Source organism: Tasmannia lanceolata, unplaced genomic scaffold (assembly GCF_043159265.1).
Source record: "Tasmannia lanceolata isolate RefF3 unplaced genomic scaffold, GAP_Taslan_0.1 ptg000007l, whole genome shotgun sequence".
NCBI lineage: Eukaryota > Viridiplantae > Streptophyta > Magnoliopsida > Canellales > Winteraceae > Tasmannia > Tasmannia lanceolata.
The window spans coordinates 23,617,072-23,635,839 of record NW_027518684.1 but is presented as its reverse complement, the minus strand read 5'-3'; the positions used below and the strand labels follow the sequence as shown (position 1 = coordinate 23,635,839).

At 40.2% G+C, this 18,768-nt stretch overlaps 1 protein-coding gene across 1 annotated transcript; it reads right to left on the bottom strand.

Moving 5' to 3' along the window:
- Window positions 1-11,683: 11,683 nt before the first annotated feature.
- On the bottom strand, window positions 11,684-12,247 carry LOC143880680 (uncharacterized). The gene has a single exon (XM_077383651.1). The coding sequence runs from the start codon at window positions 12,245-12,247 to the stop codon at window positions 11,684-11,686; it is 564 nt and encodes a 187-aa protein (XP_077239766.1).
- Window positions 12,248-18,768: the final 6,521 nt, after the last annotated feature.

The following is an 18,768-nucleotide window of genomic DNA, read 5'->3' as shown; positions in this document are numbered from 1 at the left end:
AATCTCAACATTGGAGGCTCTTCCCAAGCTGCAGACCCCGAATACGTTCCCGAAGAAGTTCCCGAGGAAGAAGGACCTTCCCGGAAGAAGGGCCTTCCCGGAAGAAGGCGAAGGCCAAGGCTGTGGTGGCCAAGGTTGTGTCCAACTCCTTTTTCACTGGGGATAAGGCGAAGAAACTCTGGGCCGACGTCGGTACTCGGGGCATCCTCACTGGCAGGTACATTGACCCCCCTGTCCTTCAAAATTTTGATTTACAGGCCAAATTTGATGCCCTTCATTGGACACCCATCCTTCACCTCAACGAACTAGTTTACCCTCGATTGGTGCGTCTCTTCTATGCCAATCTCACCATTTCCCCTTCCTTCTTCAAAATTGAATCCAAAATCAAGAAAACAGTCATCAAACTCAACTATCACACTTTTGCCACACTTCTTGGGATTAGCTCTGAGGGCCTCTCCCACTATTTCTGGCCGGAAGATGGGACCCATTCACTTGATGATATTGATCATGACACTGTCTATGGTCGGATTACACGGCGCTACTACTCTAATATGCCCGTACAATCCGCTGACCTCATTCCGGTTGCGCGCATGCTTCACAACTTCATGTACCACATCTTCATCCCTCGTGCTGGGATGTGTGAAGCCCTACGACCCTTAGAGGCCTATATTATCTACAGCATCCTAGAGGGCCGCTAGCTCTGTCTGCCTTATATCATGTTTCGCTACATGTTTCAGACCCCTGGCCGTTATCGCTCTTCCTTGCCATATGGCATGATTCTCACTCGTGTCTTCCGCCACTTTGGCATCATCTTGGATGGAGAGATGACCATAACTCCAACTGCCCCGTTTGATGTTCAGACCTCTAACCGCATGGCTCTCAATCAAGCAGCGATTGACATTGATTCTGACGATGGAGGCAGCTATGAAGCCGAGGCCCAGGCTGCACCAGCACCCCAGCCATCACAGGATACCTCTCAGTTCTGCACTCGCCAGGATTTGGCTCACATGCAGGAGGCTATTGAGCGATCCATGGCCTCACAGTATGAGTGGCTGTCTACCCATGTCAACTCTGAGATTTCGGCTCGCTTCCAGACCTTGACTACCCATGTTGATGACCAGTGGGCCGCCTATTATCGCTACCTCTCCGGTGACCAGTGGGGCCAGGCGCCGGGCAGTTCTTCTCATCAGCCACCGCCTCCTCCGCAGCAGTAGATGGCTCTCGTTCTCTGATGATGGATCCTATTTTGCTCTGATTTAGGCTTATCTATCTGTTGGTTGTATGAATCCTATTAGCTAGATGCTTCTCTAGTTAGTTGGATCTTTTTTTTGGATGTATTCGGTTTATCTACTTCTGTCACTGTTATGATGTGTCGTGGACGCTATGTCCCTTGACTGGTTGTATGCACTTTTATGTATGCCATTTCACATCATCTATCTATATATATGTCTTTGGTTTACTGTGCGGTGTGCTTCTCTGTTTTATTTCTTTGCTTGCATACCTTATCTTATGCTTGCTTTCTCTATTGCATTGCACTTCACTTGTCTCATTGGCTCTCACCTACACCCTTTCCTTTTGTTCCACCTTTTTGGTGATGACAAAAGGGGGAGAATATTTGAGCTCCCAATGCATATATTAAGGGGGAGCAAAGCTCTATGCTTATAATTTTGCAATCAAAATTCAATCATTAAAAGTAATGCCTTAAATGTTCAATTAAATCAAACTCTTAGGGGGAGCTCCTACCCTAAAAACAAATTATGTTTGTCATCATAAAAAAGGGGGAGATTGTTAGCCCAAGGGTTCAACAAGTACTCCTATTGAAATATTTTGATGATTAACAAACTCAATTTGTTATAAAATAAAGGTTTTATACACTAATGATTTCCTTTGGCAAAGTTATAATGTTCACAGCATAGCATCCTCAAGAGTGCATGACAAATGGCAATTCATTCAAGCTCAAAGGGATATCAAAGGCATGAAGAAGGCATCACCATCTCAAACGTATTCAAATACAAGGTTGAACTCAAGCCTAACAAGAATGGTAATCATCTCAAAAGTTCAAGCTTGGCTCAAGCATCAGTGGAGCTGAGTGAAGAGATGTCAAGGCCTCTACAAGGTGCCAACAAGATCGAAGACCAAGTAAATTTAGAATGTAAATGGTCCTTCATGTTTAATCTAGGTGTTTGGCACAAAGGAGATTTAAAATCAAAACTAATTAGAACTTAATGGGTTTGTGAATGATCATAGTGGAGTCCCAACATTGTTGGACCCTCATGACATTCCATTTCACTTGATAAATTAAAGTTCCAAAAGCCCAAACAAAAACAGCATAAATATAAGAAAAAAGGTGCTGTCGTAGGCTTCTCGGAACTCCGAGAAAATTCTCGGAGCTCCGAGAATGGTTCCAGGTTCAAAAAAAATAAGGCTCGGAGCTACCCGGAGTCCGAGAAGACCGTCGGGGAGCGAAAAAATTGTGTATTTTTCTCCCCTCTATATATATGAACCTAGGGACTCTTGGAACTCCATCTAAGGAGTTTACAAAGATTTCAAGAGCACTAAAAGGCATTCAATCTCCTTCTCTTGAAGATCTTCACTCTCCATCTCTCTCTTGTGCCATTTACCTTAGATTATTCTTGAGAGACTTTAGGACCTTCATTTGTTCATCTTGTTCTTGTGAGAGTGAGTGAGCTTTACTTTAAATTAGCCTATCTTGAGGCAAGCAAGCTTTTTCATTTCATCTTCTTTGTATTTGGCACAAAGGGCGCCGTAGAAGACCCTTGGGGCGTGAAGCTCGATTTGTACAAGGCGGAAGGAACGCCGTATTTAAGTTCCTTGGAGAAGATAGTGGAATCCTCAAGGAGAGTAACTTGAGAAGAGTGGAGTAGGTCTTGAGCTAAGACCGAATCACTGTAAAAATCCTTGTGTCAAAGCTTCCTTGTCTCTTCACCTCTTCTCTTGTGGTAAGCTTTTTACTATTGCTTTAAATACTATTTTTGATTTCCTATTCAATCTAAAACTAATGCAATATAAGTTTTCAAAATCCTTAAAATTTGAAAAGAAACCCAATTCACCCCCTCTTGAGTTGCTAAGTGGAATTTCATAGGGTTTTGTTGGCTTAGCCAAAGGGTGACCGAACCTGAGTTGGCCAGGCTGCCTACGTACCCCAAAGAGGATGGGATCAGGTCCGCGTAGTTTGTGAGTTTGAAGGTATCTTCAAAAAGGGTTTTGGATTTGCATTAAGTCATTTTAGGCTCTGATCGGCGTATGGAGGCCTTTGATATTCATGAGTAATATCTTTTGATTTGATCGAGGTTGGTAGGTTCTAACATTCTATCTCCATTTTGGTCAAGAAGTCTGATGGCTTTTCCAGACAGGATTTCATCAATGATGTAGGGGCCAGACCAGTTAGGTCTAAATTTTTCCCTAGGATCAAAGACAAGAGCCCGGCATTATCTAAGCACCATATTCCCCTATTTGAGTTCTCTAACTCGAACCTTCTTATTGAAAGCTCTTTCTATTCTGCGATGGTAACCTTGTACATGGTACATTGCCTTCAGCATTTTCTCATCCATCATGCATAACTCTTGATGACGAATACGGGCCCATTCAGATTCTGGTAGATTGCTTTCCATCAGGATTCTGAGTGACAAGATTTTTAACTCGATTGGTAGAACAGCTTCCTGTAGACACCCCATTTTGACCGAACCTCTATACTTTTGTTTTGGTTGGAAACCTTATCAAATAAATGTTTTAGCATTTCAAATTACACCTTAGAGTAGTTTAAGATCCCAATTAGGTTCCCATAAAATTTCATTCGAGTCCGTCGTGGTCTGTTTAGTAAACGAGTAAGTTTTGTAGCGTAGTGTAATGTAGGAATAAGGGGAGTACATTATCTGTACCAGGAGGTAACCCAGGAAAAGAAAAGTGAATTTGTTGTTAAGAGGGGGGTGTCCAAAAGTAAAAGAGAGGAGAATTCATAAAAGGGGCGTGCATTAGGACGTCCGAACCCAAACCTATTTTGCACACCCATCAAGTGGAGTGGTGCCAATATTGGTAACTCTTTTGGGTATAAAAATCATTGAACAAAAAAAAGGAGGGGAGATCTCATATATTTTCGTGGGAAATTCAGAGAGAGAGAGAGAGAGAGAGAGAGAAGAGCTAGGGTTTCATCTTTTCCATCTTTTTCCGATCGAATTGGCCAGAGCTCCGGCTAAAAGATCATCTATCTGATCATCATAATCCTCTTTTCTTGTTTCATTCTTTCTATTTTCTTCTTAATTACCATTTAAACCCTAGATCTTGTCTATTCTCTGCATCTTAACCCAAACCCTAACTTTTACTAACCAGATCTTCTTTTCAGGCAATCCTTTACAAGAATTTCAGTTTCCGATTAGCTTCTATGGCTAATTTCCTAATATTCGGGCATTTCTTTTCAGATCTAAGTTTCTTTTAAACCCTAACTCCTCAACCTTCTTCTAAACCCTAGGTTCAAGCTTTTAAACCCTGGAGCTAGCCTTTTTTGAATCTGATCTGTTTATTTTCCTCAAATTTTCACCATTGTTGATCAAGATCTGGACGTTCGCTAATCTACTGGAGTGATCCTTTGTCAATCTCATTCACAGATAAGTTGAAAGTGAAAAAAAGCGGTAATTGCTCTTTCCTTTTCTAAACTCTGTTCGATTTAGTTATTTATCCATAATTTCTGAAAATATTTCCTTGATGATTATGTGATGGTGTATGATTGTTATTCTTTTTGGAATTAGTGATGATGTTTCTGTTGTTTGAAACAATCTCTTTAGCTAATCATTTAATACAATTTGTCCTGCTAATTCTTTTCTTACTTGATGATGAATGAATAATTATCTTTGTAAATTTCATATGAATTTCAATGGCATTGTTGCTAAGGGGCAAGCAGTTTATTTAGCTCATGTCTTGATATTGCATGTGTAATGGTATAGGATTTGTTATGTCTTGCATGTACAGTTCAGTCAGTATACTTCCTGTTGGTACCGATTGAATGATGTCAAGTTGATCATGTTCTGAGATGTCTTTAGTATATTTAGTTCATTTTTGTTATTACATGTGAGAATTTCAGCCCATTCAATTCTATTGCAAACAAAACCTGCAGGTTGCATCTGAATTTAGTAGTATGTCTGTTGTGCCTAGTAATTTTGCCGTCAGAAGACTGCTAGCCCTTAGCTCCGTATAGCCTGTGAAAGAAAAATAATAATACTTGATTCACTGAACTTGTTGGACAGAGACTTAATATTATGTCAGAATGTGATTGATTTTCCAGATTAGATGTTGAGGGTGAAGCCCTAGAGACAATCATGTTTTTTTTCTTTTTAGGTGTTATGGTCTAAGGTAAGGATTTGCCCAGGTGTAGGATTAGTAGGACCTTGAAGTTATATAGTGTTGCTAACGTGTTCTAGTTTTTGGTGAAAGACATGAGAAACGTAATTTACATGAATTGTGTTTTACTCATGAGTAGAATTATGTAGCAGTTTAGCAACAACTTGTGTATTTCAACCCTTGTTTTCTTATCACAATTTAAAGAGTTTGAGTGTAGAAGTGTTATGGATATATTTTGTTAAAATTGTTCAGGTTAGTGTGACCATGTTCTGTTTTCATATTCCTTTCTTGTGAGGTTTGATATTAGTTCAACCATGTTTTGGGTTGGTGTATTGATGTTGCCATATAGGACTATTGTGTATGTATGTGTGTGTGTGTGTGTCTTTGAGAGTGGGTGTGTGTGTGTGTGTGTGTGTGTGTGTGTGTGTGTGTTGTGTATGTGAATATGTGCTTGTGAGTGTGTGAGTGCATGCATATGTGTTGGAATACAATCCAAGGTTTCCTTTTAGCCTATTATATCTGACATTGGTTTAAATCCCATTGTCATATTTTTGTACCTAAATGTTCATAGGGATTTCTGTAATGACATTTTGTATGAGGTGCAATGAAATAAGATCTCATGGATAAGCATCCCTGTGTCATTGACTGCCTGAATGGCTGATGTAATAATTTTAACATTTGGAGCGTTTAAAAGGATAAGAATCAGTTTAAAAGGGAAGAAAAATGCTTAAGTGACACAGGAATTTGCTGAAATTTATCTTTGTGCATGTCTTTTCCCCTTTTTGTTGTGATGTAGAGCTTATGTAATAACGCTTTGTCATAATATATATCATATTCTATATGATTTTTAAGACTATGCGATGCACTGAAGCATTGTTTGGAGTGGCTTTGAATAAAGGTCATGGATATGAAGTCCTCTTGTTTTTTAGTGTCTGTAGGTTTGGGATATTAGTATTTTGGTTTTATTAATGTCAGTAGGCTTGTGTCACTAGCATGATGCCTATGCAAATTCAACTCATTTCCTTTATCACTTCTATCCCTGATCGTCCCTCTGCAACCTTTTCCCATTGAACCACCATAGCAACCCTTATTTTCCCATTAGCTACCTCTCTATCTTGTAATCCCACGTCAGTTGCAGCTTTATTAGAGAAGAGTGACAAATTGAGAGAGGGGCTGAGAAATAGAGGATGAGAATTGAGAGAAATATAGGAAATAAAAGGAAGTATGGTCAGATTGCTATTACCCAGATTGTCGTGCTTGGGTTAAAGGCCTTTGTGCATTGCTTGTGAGGTGCATAGCACTCCTTATATGACATTGTATTCCCATCAGTTTTTTAGAGGTCCCTTGTTCTGTATATGCATGGTTAAAATGAGGCTAAAAGTATTTAATTGGTCTTCATATAGAGAAGAAAGGTATAATTTCCTAAATGAAGTTTTATGTGAATCATTTGAATGTTAACACTATCATGCCCTGATTATTTCATTGATTCATCTCTTCCCAAGAACCATGCGTTCAGGTAGTTGCTGCCACTAATTTTTTTTTTGTTTCTTGTTATCTTTTGGAAAATAATGCCAAGGCAACTATGCTTAATAGATGCATAAGCCTAACAGGTCTTCATTATCTTATGTTTCCATGTCATGTTCTTGGGCTTGGTTATAGCCATCAGTCCTTTAGGCCCGAAATTGGTGTGATCAGGTTTTTGATAAGTTGCAACAAGTCCTACTTTGTTTAAAGAGTTATATTGACTCTACTCGGGTTAATGTACATCAAGTGATTGACATATTGTTGTAGCACCTAAATATGATTGCTATCTTAAATAAGTAGAATGGAATGTGTAATACAGGCTTTAAAGTATGATGGCTTTCGGTCTTGGGAATTAATTAGTTGCAATGACAATCTGAAATAGACCAACTACTTCACTTTTATTATGTGGTTTGCTATTACATGCTGCTGTAGAATAATAGCAATTAGAGGGTCATGGCAGAATTATTATTAAAACATGATAATACATGTAGCAGCCCTCTTAGTTATTAAGTCATAAAATGCCCATGGCAGCCCCTTGTTTTGTCAAAACCAGGTAGTGCCACTATTACAGTGCTGATGTTGTTCTCTTGAGTGGTTATGAATAAATTATTAGCTGCACTATCATATTTTGATCATGTTGTTGGATGTTTACTTGCTGTCATAGTTTTTATGTACATATCATACCATCTATAAGACAAACCTTTGAAGGAACAAGTACATCTTAAGCTCTGGAGTGTTACTTTCAATATGGTAGTAGGGATATCATCATTTAACGATGGATGATAGCACTATCAAATTCTAGCATCTTCATTGGCTTGTCTTTATCCAAGGTAATGCATATTTTCATGATTTTCATAATTAGCTTCACTTTAAATCTCATGAATGTAATAACAGTAGGCATTTTACACCCTCCACATTGAAAATGTAGAGTTTAAATCCCTGAGAGTGTATGTCTGAACATATCGTTGTGTTGTTGTCACCATGGATTCCATATCATTTGATGTTCAACTTTTGTTAAGTTAGAGAATACTTGTTGAAGATTTTTAAAATTTCAAACGAACAGGACTTGGTTGACATCAACTACTGTGCGTACAAATATCTTTCCTAGTTTCATGTAGTTGTGTTCCATTTATGCCTGAATTATAATTTGTCATTACATGTTGGGAAACCATCTACACAGGCATTTCAAACCTTTATTCACATGTTTATATCTGCAAGGTCATGAGGAAAGGCCTTGATTTCTATTATTACTCTGCTTTGTCCTCTTGTAAGTTCTTAACATGTGTATTCTTGTAGCATAAGAATTAGTCATGTTCTTAATCTCCTTCATTGTGAATTAGAAAACTTGTGGTATGATAAATGTTTCCGTGGAATCTTAGTTTCGAGCCAATATCCTTTATTAAATCTGTTTTATACATTGATGGTCCTCAAGCATTAGTCTTTATTAACTCTCTGAAACCTTTAAATTTCAATGCAATACCATTTATTGGAGCTATGCCTCATATGGTTTTGAAACGCGATTCTTGGACATTGACCAAGATTATTTGTAGGTTGACCTTTGTGTCCTTCCATTTTCAACTCATCTGTTTCTGACTTTTCATGATTTCTTGATGCGCTTATCCGATCAATGCAGAGACATGGTTTGGTTTTGGGGGTCATTTTTTATTAGAATTTGATTGTGGTTTAGAGTGATGAAGGCATTAGCCCAAGCCCATTCTTAGAAGGACCTACCGGATTATGGTAGCACCTTCTGTTATTCTTTTCTCTTCTTTAAGTAGGAATTTTATAGCCTTTTAGGTACCTTTGGATATTAGAACCTTCTTTCATTGCAAGGGCAATGAAGGAGTCATCTAGAGCCTCCATTAGCAGACATACCTTGTCTCATGAGGCAGTTCTCTTTTGGAAACAAACCTCGTTGTTTAGAGTCTATCTCTTAGGGAGTATACCTTGGATTTAGTATAGAGTTAACCCTTAGGAGGCATGTCTTGCCTCATGTATAGAACCCTTAATAAGTTGCACCCCAACTTGTACACCCTACTAGTCGGAGACCAACTTGGTCTGTTAGTTGCCTTAGCTCTGCTTATTCATCGCAAGGGTGATGACAAGGTTACTTGGAGCCATCCTTGGGAGACATACAATGTCTCATTAGTGGTAGTTGCTTCCCCTTTACATGAGACATGCCTTGTCTCATTTACTTTGGTTGTTCTTATCATATAGGAGTCATTCTTTGACTTATTTACCCCCATATTTTTGTAGCGTTATCAGAGAGTTTCTGACTCATTTTGTACTCCCTCTCTAGTGTTATTAGTTAGGAGTTTTTCCTTTGTAGTTATTATTACTTTACCTTGGTTAGAGACTAACTCAGTCTTATTAGAGCTTACCTGCTTGGGATTTTAGATCAGTTTTACTTTCCTTGGGATACTAGTTTACTCGTTTTGAGTTCATTTCACTTTTAGTGAGTTTATTTGTTTGGGGTTTGGCCCTAGGATGTTGCTTTGTTTGTTCCCTTTGGTCTTTGACCAAAATGGTGAAATCATTTTAAAATCACAAAAACGTGGAATCATTTCAAAAACTTGAAACATTAAAAACATTAAAATTTGAAATCCAAAAACATCAGAAATTGAAAATTCAAAAATATTTAAAAACTAGAAACTTAAAAATCCAAAAAGCATTTGATTTTTTTAAAAGTCATTAGCGTACTAGGAAAAGTTTGTTTCCGAACTACGTTGGCTTGATCCTCTTTCACGGGATACGTAGGCAACTTGGGATTTTTATCCCAAGACCACCCAAACTTTGTAAATAAATCATTTAAACTCTTTAAAAAACATAAAAATCTTCTAAAATATTATTTTCGAAAATTTCTTCCTCTAGAGTTAGGGTTTGTCATAGATAGAGAGTTTTAGAGTCAAGAGTTTATCCTTGATATGTTGTTTGATTGTTCTGTGTTTATTTTAGAGTTAGGAGTTTGTCCTAGCTAGGAGTGCCTCCGTTCGGTCAGTTGGCGATCCACATCGCCGACTGATGAATAGAATATGATTTGTTAGTCTACCCATTATTTTCCTTAGGACATACAGCCTAGTTACACATCGGATATAGGAACCACCTGCATTAGCTTAAGGCTAACTAACATTTAGTTAGGGCATATAAGATGTCCTAAAATTCACAATCTACTCAAATTTAAATATCGTTCAAGAAGCTTTAAAAAAATCAGTCTGGTCTTTTAGGTTGAGTCTAGTTTAATGGTCTAGATGTCTTAGGCATCACAATTTAGAATAGGTGCGAAGAACTACGTTGCTTTGATTCTCATGGAGGCAGGGATACGTAGGCGGCTTTGGATGAATATTAGACCATCCAAAGAATCAGGCGAAAATGTTTAGAGTCTAGGGTTTGTCGTGTTGTGTCATGTGTGGTATGGAGTCGTGTTGTATGTTTTGTTGTGTTTTCTTACTTTCCTGTACAGACCTTATACATTTAGCTGTAGCATGCATGTGTTTGGCCACCAGAACTTAGACACCAATTAGGCGTGACACTCATAACTTAGTTATGCTTAGGTGACACTTCTTTTATTTATTTTGTATGTGCTTATTATCCCCGGGTCATGCATGTTTAGGTAGACATTTTCTCGGGGATATTCGTTCCCATTTCACATGATTTTCGCCCAAAGCTCTTCAAAGTTAATAATAAATGGCATAAGAGACCAAGTACTGGCACTCGGATGGATTGAGATGCTCTTCGGACCTTTCTCATCCGTAATCAGGCACGGACCCACATATTTCTGGTTATCCATTGCACAGAGGATTTCATTTTGGGGTTCCATGGCCTATCCATGGATGGCGACTCTGAATTATTTTAGGTACGTCTTGGTTTCGAGCCCTGACTCCGGATCAATAGGTATCTCTTTCATTTATCGTCACTCGTGCTATGCTCTGAGGGTGTCATCTATTTTGTGAGTTCTTTGGTAGAGCTCTCCTTCATGTGAATGATCTAAAGGACCGACGGGGGACCCGTTCTCTCGCTGCCTCCTCAGGATCGGGTCCCACTTCCATACCATACGTGAGTGAATACTGAGTGGCTCTCGTGGATGTACAGACAGACATTTTGTATGCCCATAGTGCGAACAGAAGCTTATTTGACCAATCCTGTAGGATCGAGTCATCTTTCGAAGAATAGTCTTGATATTCTTGTTAGCTGCTTCGACAACGCCATTAGTCTGAGGCCGGTACGGAGACGAGTTGTGATGTTTGATTCTAAATTCTTCACACAATGAGGCTAACTCTTGCTTGAAGTGGGATCCGTTGTCTGATATCAATTCGTGTGGGACTCCATATCTGCAGATGATGTTGGCCCTGATAAACTTGGCAACTGATGTCGATGAAATCGAAGCATATGACTGAGCTTCGATCCATTAGATGAAGTAATCGATTGCGACAAGTATGTACTCGTGTCCGCTGGAGGACTTTGGAGAAATTTTGTCGATAATGTCAATACCCCAAACTGAGAAAGGCCACGGAGACGTGAGCGAGTAAAGTTCTGAAAGCGGCACATGTATCAGATTAGCATGGATCTGACATAAGTGATACTTCTTGACGAAGGTGAAGCAATTTGCTTCGAGAGTAGTCCAGAAGCAACCAAGACGAAGAATCTTCTAAGCTAACATCTAGTTGTTCATATGAGGACCACAGACACCTGAGTGAACATCTTCTAAGATTTCTGCGGCTCTGTCTTCATTTACACAGACGAGCTGGACTCCGTCAAATGATCTGCGGTAGAGGTCTCCTCTACAAATGACATACCTAGATGCAAGTTTCTACAATGCTCTTTTCTCCTTTAAAAATGCCTCTAGGGGGTGTCCCCTACCGGAGATAAGATTTTTGATATCGAAATACCATAGTTTCCCATCTGGACATCTTGCTGCTATCTGAACCATGTGTACATGTGCTGGGATGACATGTTGCTTTATTGGTAAAGGACGGACCTTTACTCCTACTGGAATGTCAACCATGGATGCAAGCGTGGTCAAAGCATCAGTAAACTTGTTTCTCAATCTAGAGATGTAAGTAAAGCTGATATTGTGGAAATTTTTCATCAGGCTCATAAGATAAGTGTGATACGGAATCAACCTATCTTCTTTGGTAAGCCATTTTCCATTTATTTGACAAATGAGCAACAGAGAGTCTTCGTACACATTGAGATCTTGTACCTCTAATGAAGGGGCTGCTTCCAAACCGGCTATGCAAGCTTCATACTCAGCCATGTTGTTGGTGCACTCAAACTCTAATTTGATGGAAATTGGTATGTGTTCATCTCGAGGTGAGACAAGAACAATGCCAACTCCTCTGCCTCTTGAGTTTGACGCTCCGTCAAAGTACATGGTTCATGTTGCATTACTGGGTGTATCTCTGATCGTCATGATCCCTTCATCTGAAAATTCACGGCTTAGCTCTGTATCTTTAATAGGTGCATCAGCTAACTGTTCTCCGATGATTCTGCGTTTGACAGACTTCTAGATGACATATGTGATGTTAAATTCGGATAACAACGGCAACCAACGAGCGGTCCTGCCGATCAGGGCTGGTTTTTTGAACAAATACTTCATTGGATCCATCCGAGATATGAGGAAGATTTTCTGCAATAACAAATAGTGCCTGAGCCTTTTAGTGGCCCATACTATTGGGAGACAGGTTTTCTCATGTTGAATGTAATTCAGTTCATACTCCAACATCTTCTTGCTGAGATAATAAACTGGCATTTCATTTCTCGTTTGTGGATCTTCTTGTGCCAACATACATCCGAGAGATGTGTCCGTGGTTGAAAGATACAAAAGAAAAAGTCGTCCAGCGACTACAGGTGTTAACATGGGTGGTGATGATAAACATATTTGATCTTCTCAAAGGCTTGTTGACATTCGGGGTTCCACTACTTGGAAGCATTTTTCTTTAGAAGCTTGAAAATTGGCTCGCATGTACTGGTAAGCTGTGTTATGAAACGACTCAAGTACTGAACTTTTTCCAAGAATTCTCTTATTTCTTTTTCTGTTTTTCGAGACGGCATCTCCTGGATTGCTTTGACCTTGGCAGGGTCTACCTCGATTCCTCTATGGCTGATCAGGAAGCTTAGCAATTTTCTAGAGATAACTATGAAAACGCATTTGTTTGGATTCAGTCAGAGCTTGGATTCACGATTCTTTCGAAGAATCTCCTTAAAACTTGAACATAGTTTGCTCGAGTCTTGGCCTTGACAATCATGTCATCAACGTATACCTCTACTTCCTTGTGGATCAAGTCATGTAAGAGCGTAGTTGCAACCCTTTGATTAGTTGCACCAGCATTCTTGAGACCGAATGGCATCACCCTGTAGCAGTAGGTTCCCCACTGTGTAGTGAATGCTGTCTTGGTCTTGTCTTTCGGAGCCATCTTTATCTGATTGTACCCAGAAAAACCATCCATGAAGGAGAGTAAGGAATGACTTGCCGTCTTATCGACCAAGATGTCAATGTGAGGCAAAGGAAAGTCATCCTTGCACTGGCTTTGTTCAGATCTCTGAAATCAACACAACACCGTACTCTTCCATCCTTAGGCACTTGAACGATGTTCGCCAACCACTCGGGATATGTGACAACCTCTAAAAAGCCTGCTTTCAACTGATTGATCACTTCATCTTTGATTTTGAAGACCCATTCTGGTTTTCATCCTTTTGTAGAGAGGGATATGGTGCTGAACAATTTCCTCACTTAATTCTAGCATATCTTTGTATGACCAGGCGAAGACTTCTTTGAATTCTTTTAACAATTTGATTAACTCTGCACGCTCTTCAGGGGATAAGGTTTTGCCAATCTTCATCTCCTGAAGCAAGGATTAAGTGCCTATGTTAATAGTTTCAAACTCATCTTCTAAAGGTTTTGATTGACGCTCCTCCCCTCGTTTGATTAAATTTTTAATCTCGAGGAAAGTTTCGTCTGCGTCCCCATCCGAGGAGGGTTGTTCGATGTTATTTAAAACATTAGTTTCAAAAGAATAGAGAGACAGATGCGAGTACAGAGAAAGTTCTTTGATTGATCTGAGAGATACACCAGAGGAAGAACTCACTGACGCTCCTTCTTCAGGCTCGGTTACATTTGACACTTTTTCAAAAGATGAATTAGAATCGAAAAAGGATTCTGATTCAGAAGATGAGAAGTCAATATCCGAAGGGATAATTGCAGTAAGGAGTGGGACAAATGCGTCAGACAAGTTAGAGAGTTATGAATTGCCAACATTGGTTACCATACTCTTAGGGGAGAACATTGGAATGGATTCCCTGATCATACATACAACAGAAGAAACATCTTGGAACATTGATCGCATCAGCACCGGATCTAGGTAGTCTGCCCAATCAAATTTTAGAGTCTCTGTACGTCTGTACTGCTTTCTCCACCATATGTCATCTTCTTCACCTAGCCAACCCGTAGCAAAGAAGATTTGGAACCCAGGAATCCTTTCTCCAGTGATAGGATGTGTGGACCTTTCTGGGAAACCATAGTACGGGAAGTCTTCTCCTTCCCTGCAGAATTGACCATTGAGGGTCAGCTTGATTTCTGGCATTGGCATAACCTCTCCAGCTTCTTTGTACAACCTCCTTCGAGTTATACTTCGATACATTTCTTGTTCTTCCTGATACGTGTTACGGTAATCTAGACCAGTTGTACCAACATTGTAAGGAAAATACAAATCGTCAAACTAAACTACTCCTTGTTGATATCGACCTAATCCCATTCCTGGGATGTATCCATTGATCTTGAGGATTGTAGATACAATAGGGTTAATATCGTACGGGAGTGGAAGTAATTCCTTCTTGGCTTGTTCCAGCTAATCGTGGTAGCATCAAGATGAAAACCATTGAGATAGACGATGTCTCCTACTGACTTCCCATTAGGATCTGACAAGATGGCGCCTACTTTTAAGTCTTCATCTCATCGAACGGTGATAACTTTGTTACCTTTCATAAATTTAAGCTTTTGATGTAAAGAAGAGGGTACAAGTCCAACTTTGTGAAGCCAGGGTACTCCTAACAACAGGTTAAAGGATGACTTGATGTCCAGTACTTGGAACTCAACATTAAAATTTTTGCCTCCCATATAGATGGCAGTAGAAAGAGATTCAACTACATCTCGTCGGGAGTCGTCGTAGGCTATGATGCCTTGATCAGACGGGGAGAAATCACTGGGGCCAAATCCGATAGTTGTGATCGTGCTCAGCGGACAGATGTTCAAGGCAGAACCATTATCCACGAGTACGGTGGGTACCTTTTTCTGATTACATAACACAGTAACGAGGAGGGGCTTATAGTGATTCTTTCCTTCAGGTGTCAAATCTTGATATGAAAATGAGAGGGCAGTAGAGGCTCTGATTGCTACAACCAGATTCATAAGCTGCTCTGGTGTAGTATCCTTTGATACTTGGGAAGTCTGTAAACTTTTGAGGAGAACTTTTTGATGTTTAAGGGATACCATCAGTAATCCCCAAAGTGAGATGTCTGCCTTAGTCTTGCCGAGTTGCCTGATGATGTTCAGATCTTCCTGATCAACCTTTGTACTAACAACCTTTCGTTTGACAGTGTTAATCTGATTGTCTGATCTGAGTTCTGGGGGTCTGTAGTTCCTACCACCCCTGGTGAGGTTTCCTACCTCTGAAGTTCCAGGATCACTGATTCTGCAATCTTCTGATGAAAGGACAAAAGGAGTTTCGTCTATTCCAGCCTCTTCTAGGTCCAGAATATAAGGTTCTTCATCGAAGTCTAGGCAAATGGCAAGAGGTAAGTATTTTTTTTCCCCGACTTCTCGTATGTAATTGTTGTTATCAGTCCCCACGGATAGGGTTCGATAGTACAAATTAAGGATGAGAAGTCGATTCGCAGAGGTTCAGTGAGATGGAATTTGAGGTGGACGAAGATGGGTTATGATTTGGAAGAGGATTTGTGTTGATATTTAGCCCAGACGGGCGAATGAACTGCTTCTTTTCAAGAAGGTCTTGGATAGCATGTTTCAGAGCGAGGTATCTATCCGTTTGATATCCCCTACCTTGATGGTACTCACAATACTCTCTGTTGTTCCAGTTTTTGGCAAAGGGTTGGGAGGTGGACAGGGTGCAAGTAGAAATAACTTCTTCGCATGGAGAAGTAATTTCATGATGGTGGAAAGATTGGTTGGAAAGGGAGTGAATTCCCTGGGTGGCTTGTTTACAATGGCAGGTCCCGGAGGCGCATTGCTTGGTTGCCAAATGACTAGAGTTTCAGAGGTTTCTGGAACTTATTTTGTCTCATTAACTTCCTTGGATACGGGAGGCTTCTTGGACTGAGTATTTTTAGAATCAGAGGAGACTTTACTGAGCCAACCACGAGCTAAAGAATCCTCAATTTTGTTGCTTATATCGATGAAATGTTTGAGGCTAGTGGAAGTTTGAATGGCCATGGGACGCTGGAAGGACACGGTCACGTTCTGCTGCATCATGTCAATCTGCTCTTCCTCGGTGGGCCGCTTGAGCATCTAAGCTGTCTTCTGACGCCGGCGCTTTACAAAATCGGATAAGGCTTCCATGGGCTCTTGTCAGGTGGTCTGAAGATCTCGATGAGAAGTTTCAATACCGTCTTCATAAGAGAACTGCTTGATGAATTCAATCATAATCCGTTCCCAACTAATAGTCGGCAACTCGGGCAAACTCAGAAGCCATTTATGTGCCACGCCTTTCAAATACATCTAAAAGATGAGGGCCAACTGATCTGGGGACAGACCTTGTGACCGCAACATACTTTCGAATACTGCCAAGTGATTACGAGGACAACCAGTTCTATCGTATTTACTGATGTCAAGCCATTTGAAGCTAGCCGGGAGGTGTACATCTGGAAACAAAGAGATGTCACAGAAGAAGAGTCTTGTCGACCCCTGAACCTTGATAACTTTGAGGTCTTCACTAATCTTGGCAAACTTATCGTCCCACTGCTTCAGAATCTGGGCAAAGGGATGGTTCTCATCTGTAGACTGCTCTCCTAGGAACGGATCTGGTGGCTGAGTTGTAGACTGATTGGTTGGTGGAGTTGGTATGGTTTCCTGGACAAAAGGAAGAGGCTGCTGAGATGTACTAGGTACTACAGTAACCTGAGGAGGTGATCTCAGTGCAGCATTCTCTTCTGAGAGATGGCGTAGACTCTCAGTGAGTTCAACTACTGCTTGTAGTTCTTGGATAACCTGTGACTGGTCTGTCTGTTCTGCCATTATGGCAAGAGGAGTTGTAGGACTAGATGGTTCTGACATTTCTACTGAGTGAGTAGAAACTAAAGAACTAGGTAGTTCTGAGGTTCTTACTAAGCGAGAATCGGTTCGGTACCAGCTTTTCTCTTTCCTAGGTGCAATGGTTTCAAGTGTACGAACTTTCTACCTGCAAATGGGAATATACACTAGTTTTAGAACTTTTTCATGTAAGGAGAAAGAGTTGTATAGACAATTTTAAGATTTCAAACAAGATTTTTCAGGGAATGATCTTATTTTATTCATATGTCTGATCAACTTTTACAATTTGTACAAAAAGGCATGTGATAGCCTGACTTTAAGTAGTATTTTTACAAAATTTTGCCAAAAGAAAGGAAATTTGATATCTTATGTATGAAGTAATCCCTTGACTGGTGGATTTGAGCCGCGACGAAGATAACAGAGAGTTTGTAGAGCTTTCCACATTTCTGACAAATCCGAAGGCTCGGCATCCAAACGAAGGTATGAGAAAAGTGCTGAACAGTAGTCCAGGTGTATCCCGTCTCCACGAGAAACACATATGTCGTGGATATAGACTATCCTATGATTCCTCCATTCTGAGTATAGAGTCCTGGCTGTATTTACACTGAATTCTTCAGGTGGACAGAAATGAGAGAGTGGTTCCCATCGTCGTTGCTCCTAACTGACGCATAATTTGGTGAGGAATGTAGAAGGATGTGTCCTCTAAGCCAAGGATGCGAACATATTCAGCTCTGGCGGTGTTCATGGTGACGGCATTAGGTGCTGGAATTCTCCATGATATGTCATCCTCGGTAAGGGTTCCTAACCAATTATGCCACTCAAATTCACTGTCGAAGTGAATGTGTTGACTCCATGATGCGAAGTTCGTAATGCAAGGGAACATACTGTGACGAGGGATTGTTATATGAAGCTTTAGACACAACCAGATGTAAAGAAGGGTGGGACACCATGTGAAAGGGAGATGAGGATGTCGAAAGACATCATCAAGTCCTTTGAAGGTTTCATCAAGTATGGTTGGTATGGGGTTGGCATCTAATGACAACTGGTCCAAAACACTGAGTAGGGCAAGAGAGACTGTATCAGATCTCTAACATAGGAGATACTTAGCATATACACAAAATATATATGCTTCGTGACGACGCTGTGGGAACGTCAAGTCTTCTAAATCTCCTTCTAGAGCATATGCATCGATGAGCCTATTTACATAAACCCCATTTGATGACATGAAATCATCTGGGTCTTGTTCCGGCATACATAGTAGCCGAAGACACATGAATTCGTTGAATCTGTAACTGACGGATGATGGGTCCATTTTGTAGGTACTGTAACTAGGTACAACCATCTTCGAAGGTGGGACACATCTCTTGGAGACCAAAGCAAAAGACATGGTATTGGGGATCCCAACACTTAGTTGCTGCTTTGAGAATGTTCCAATCTATTTGGATGGACTCATACAGAGGAAATGTTTGCTCATGTTGGGTGAGATGGCTGAACCATAGGAACATATTCAGCTCACTATAAATTTGAATCCATTCAGCTCACTATGTCGGGTGAGATGTCGGGTGAGATGGCTGAACCATAGGAACATCTTCGACTCACTATAACTTTGAATCCATTCGGACATCATGTCT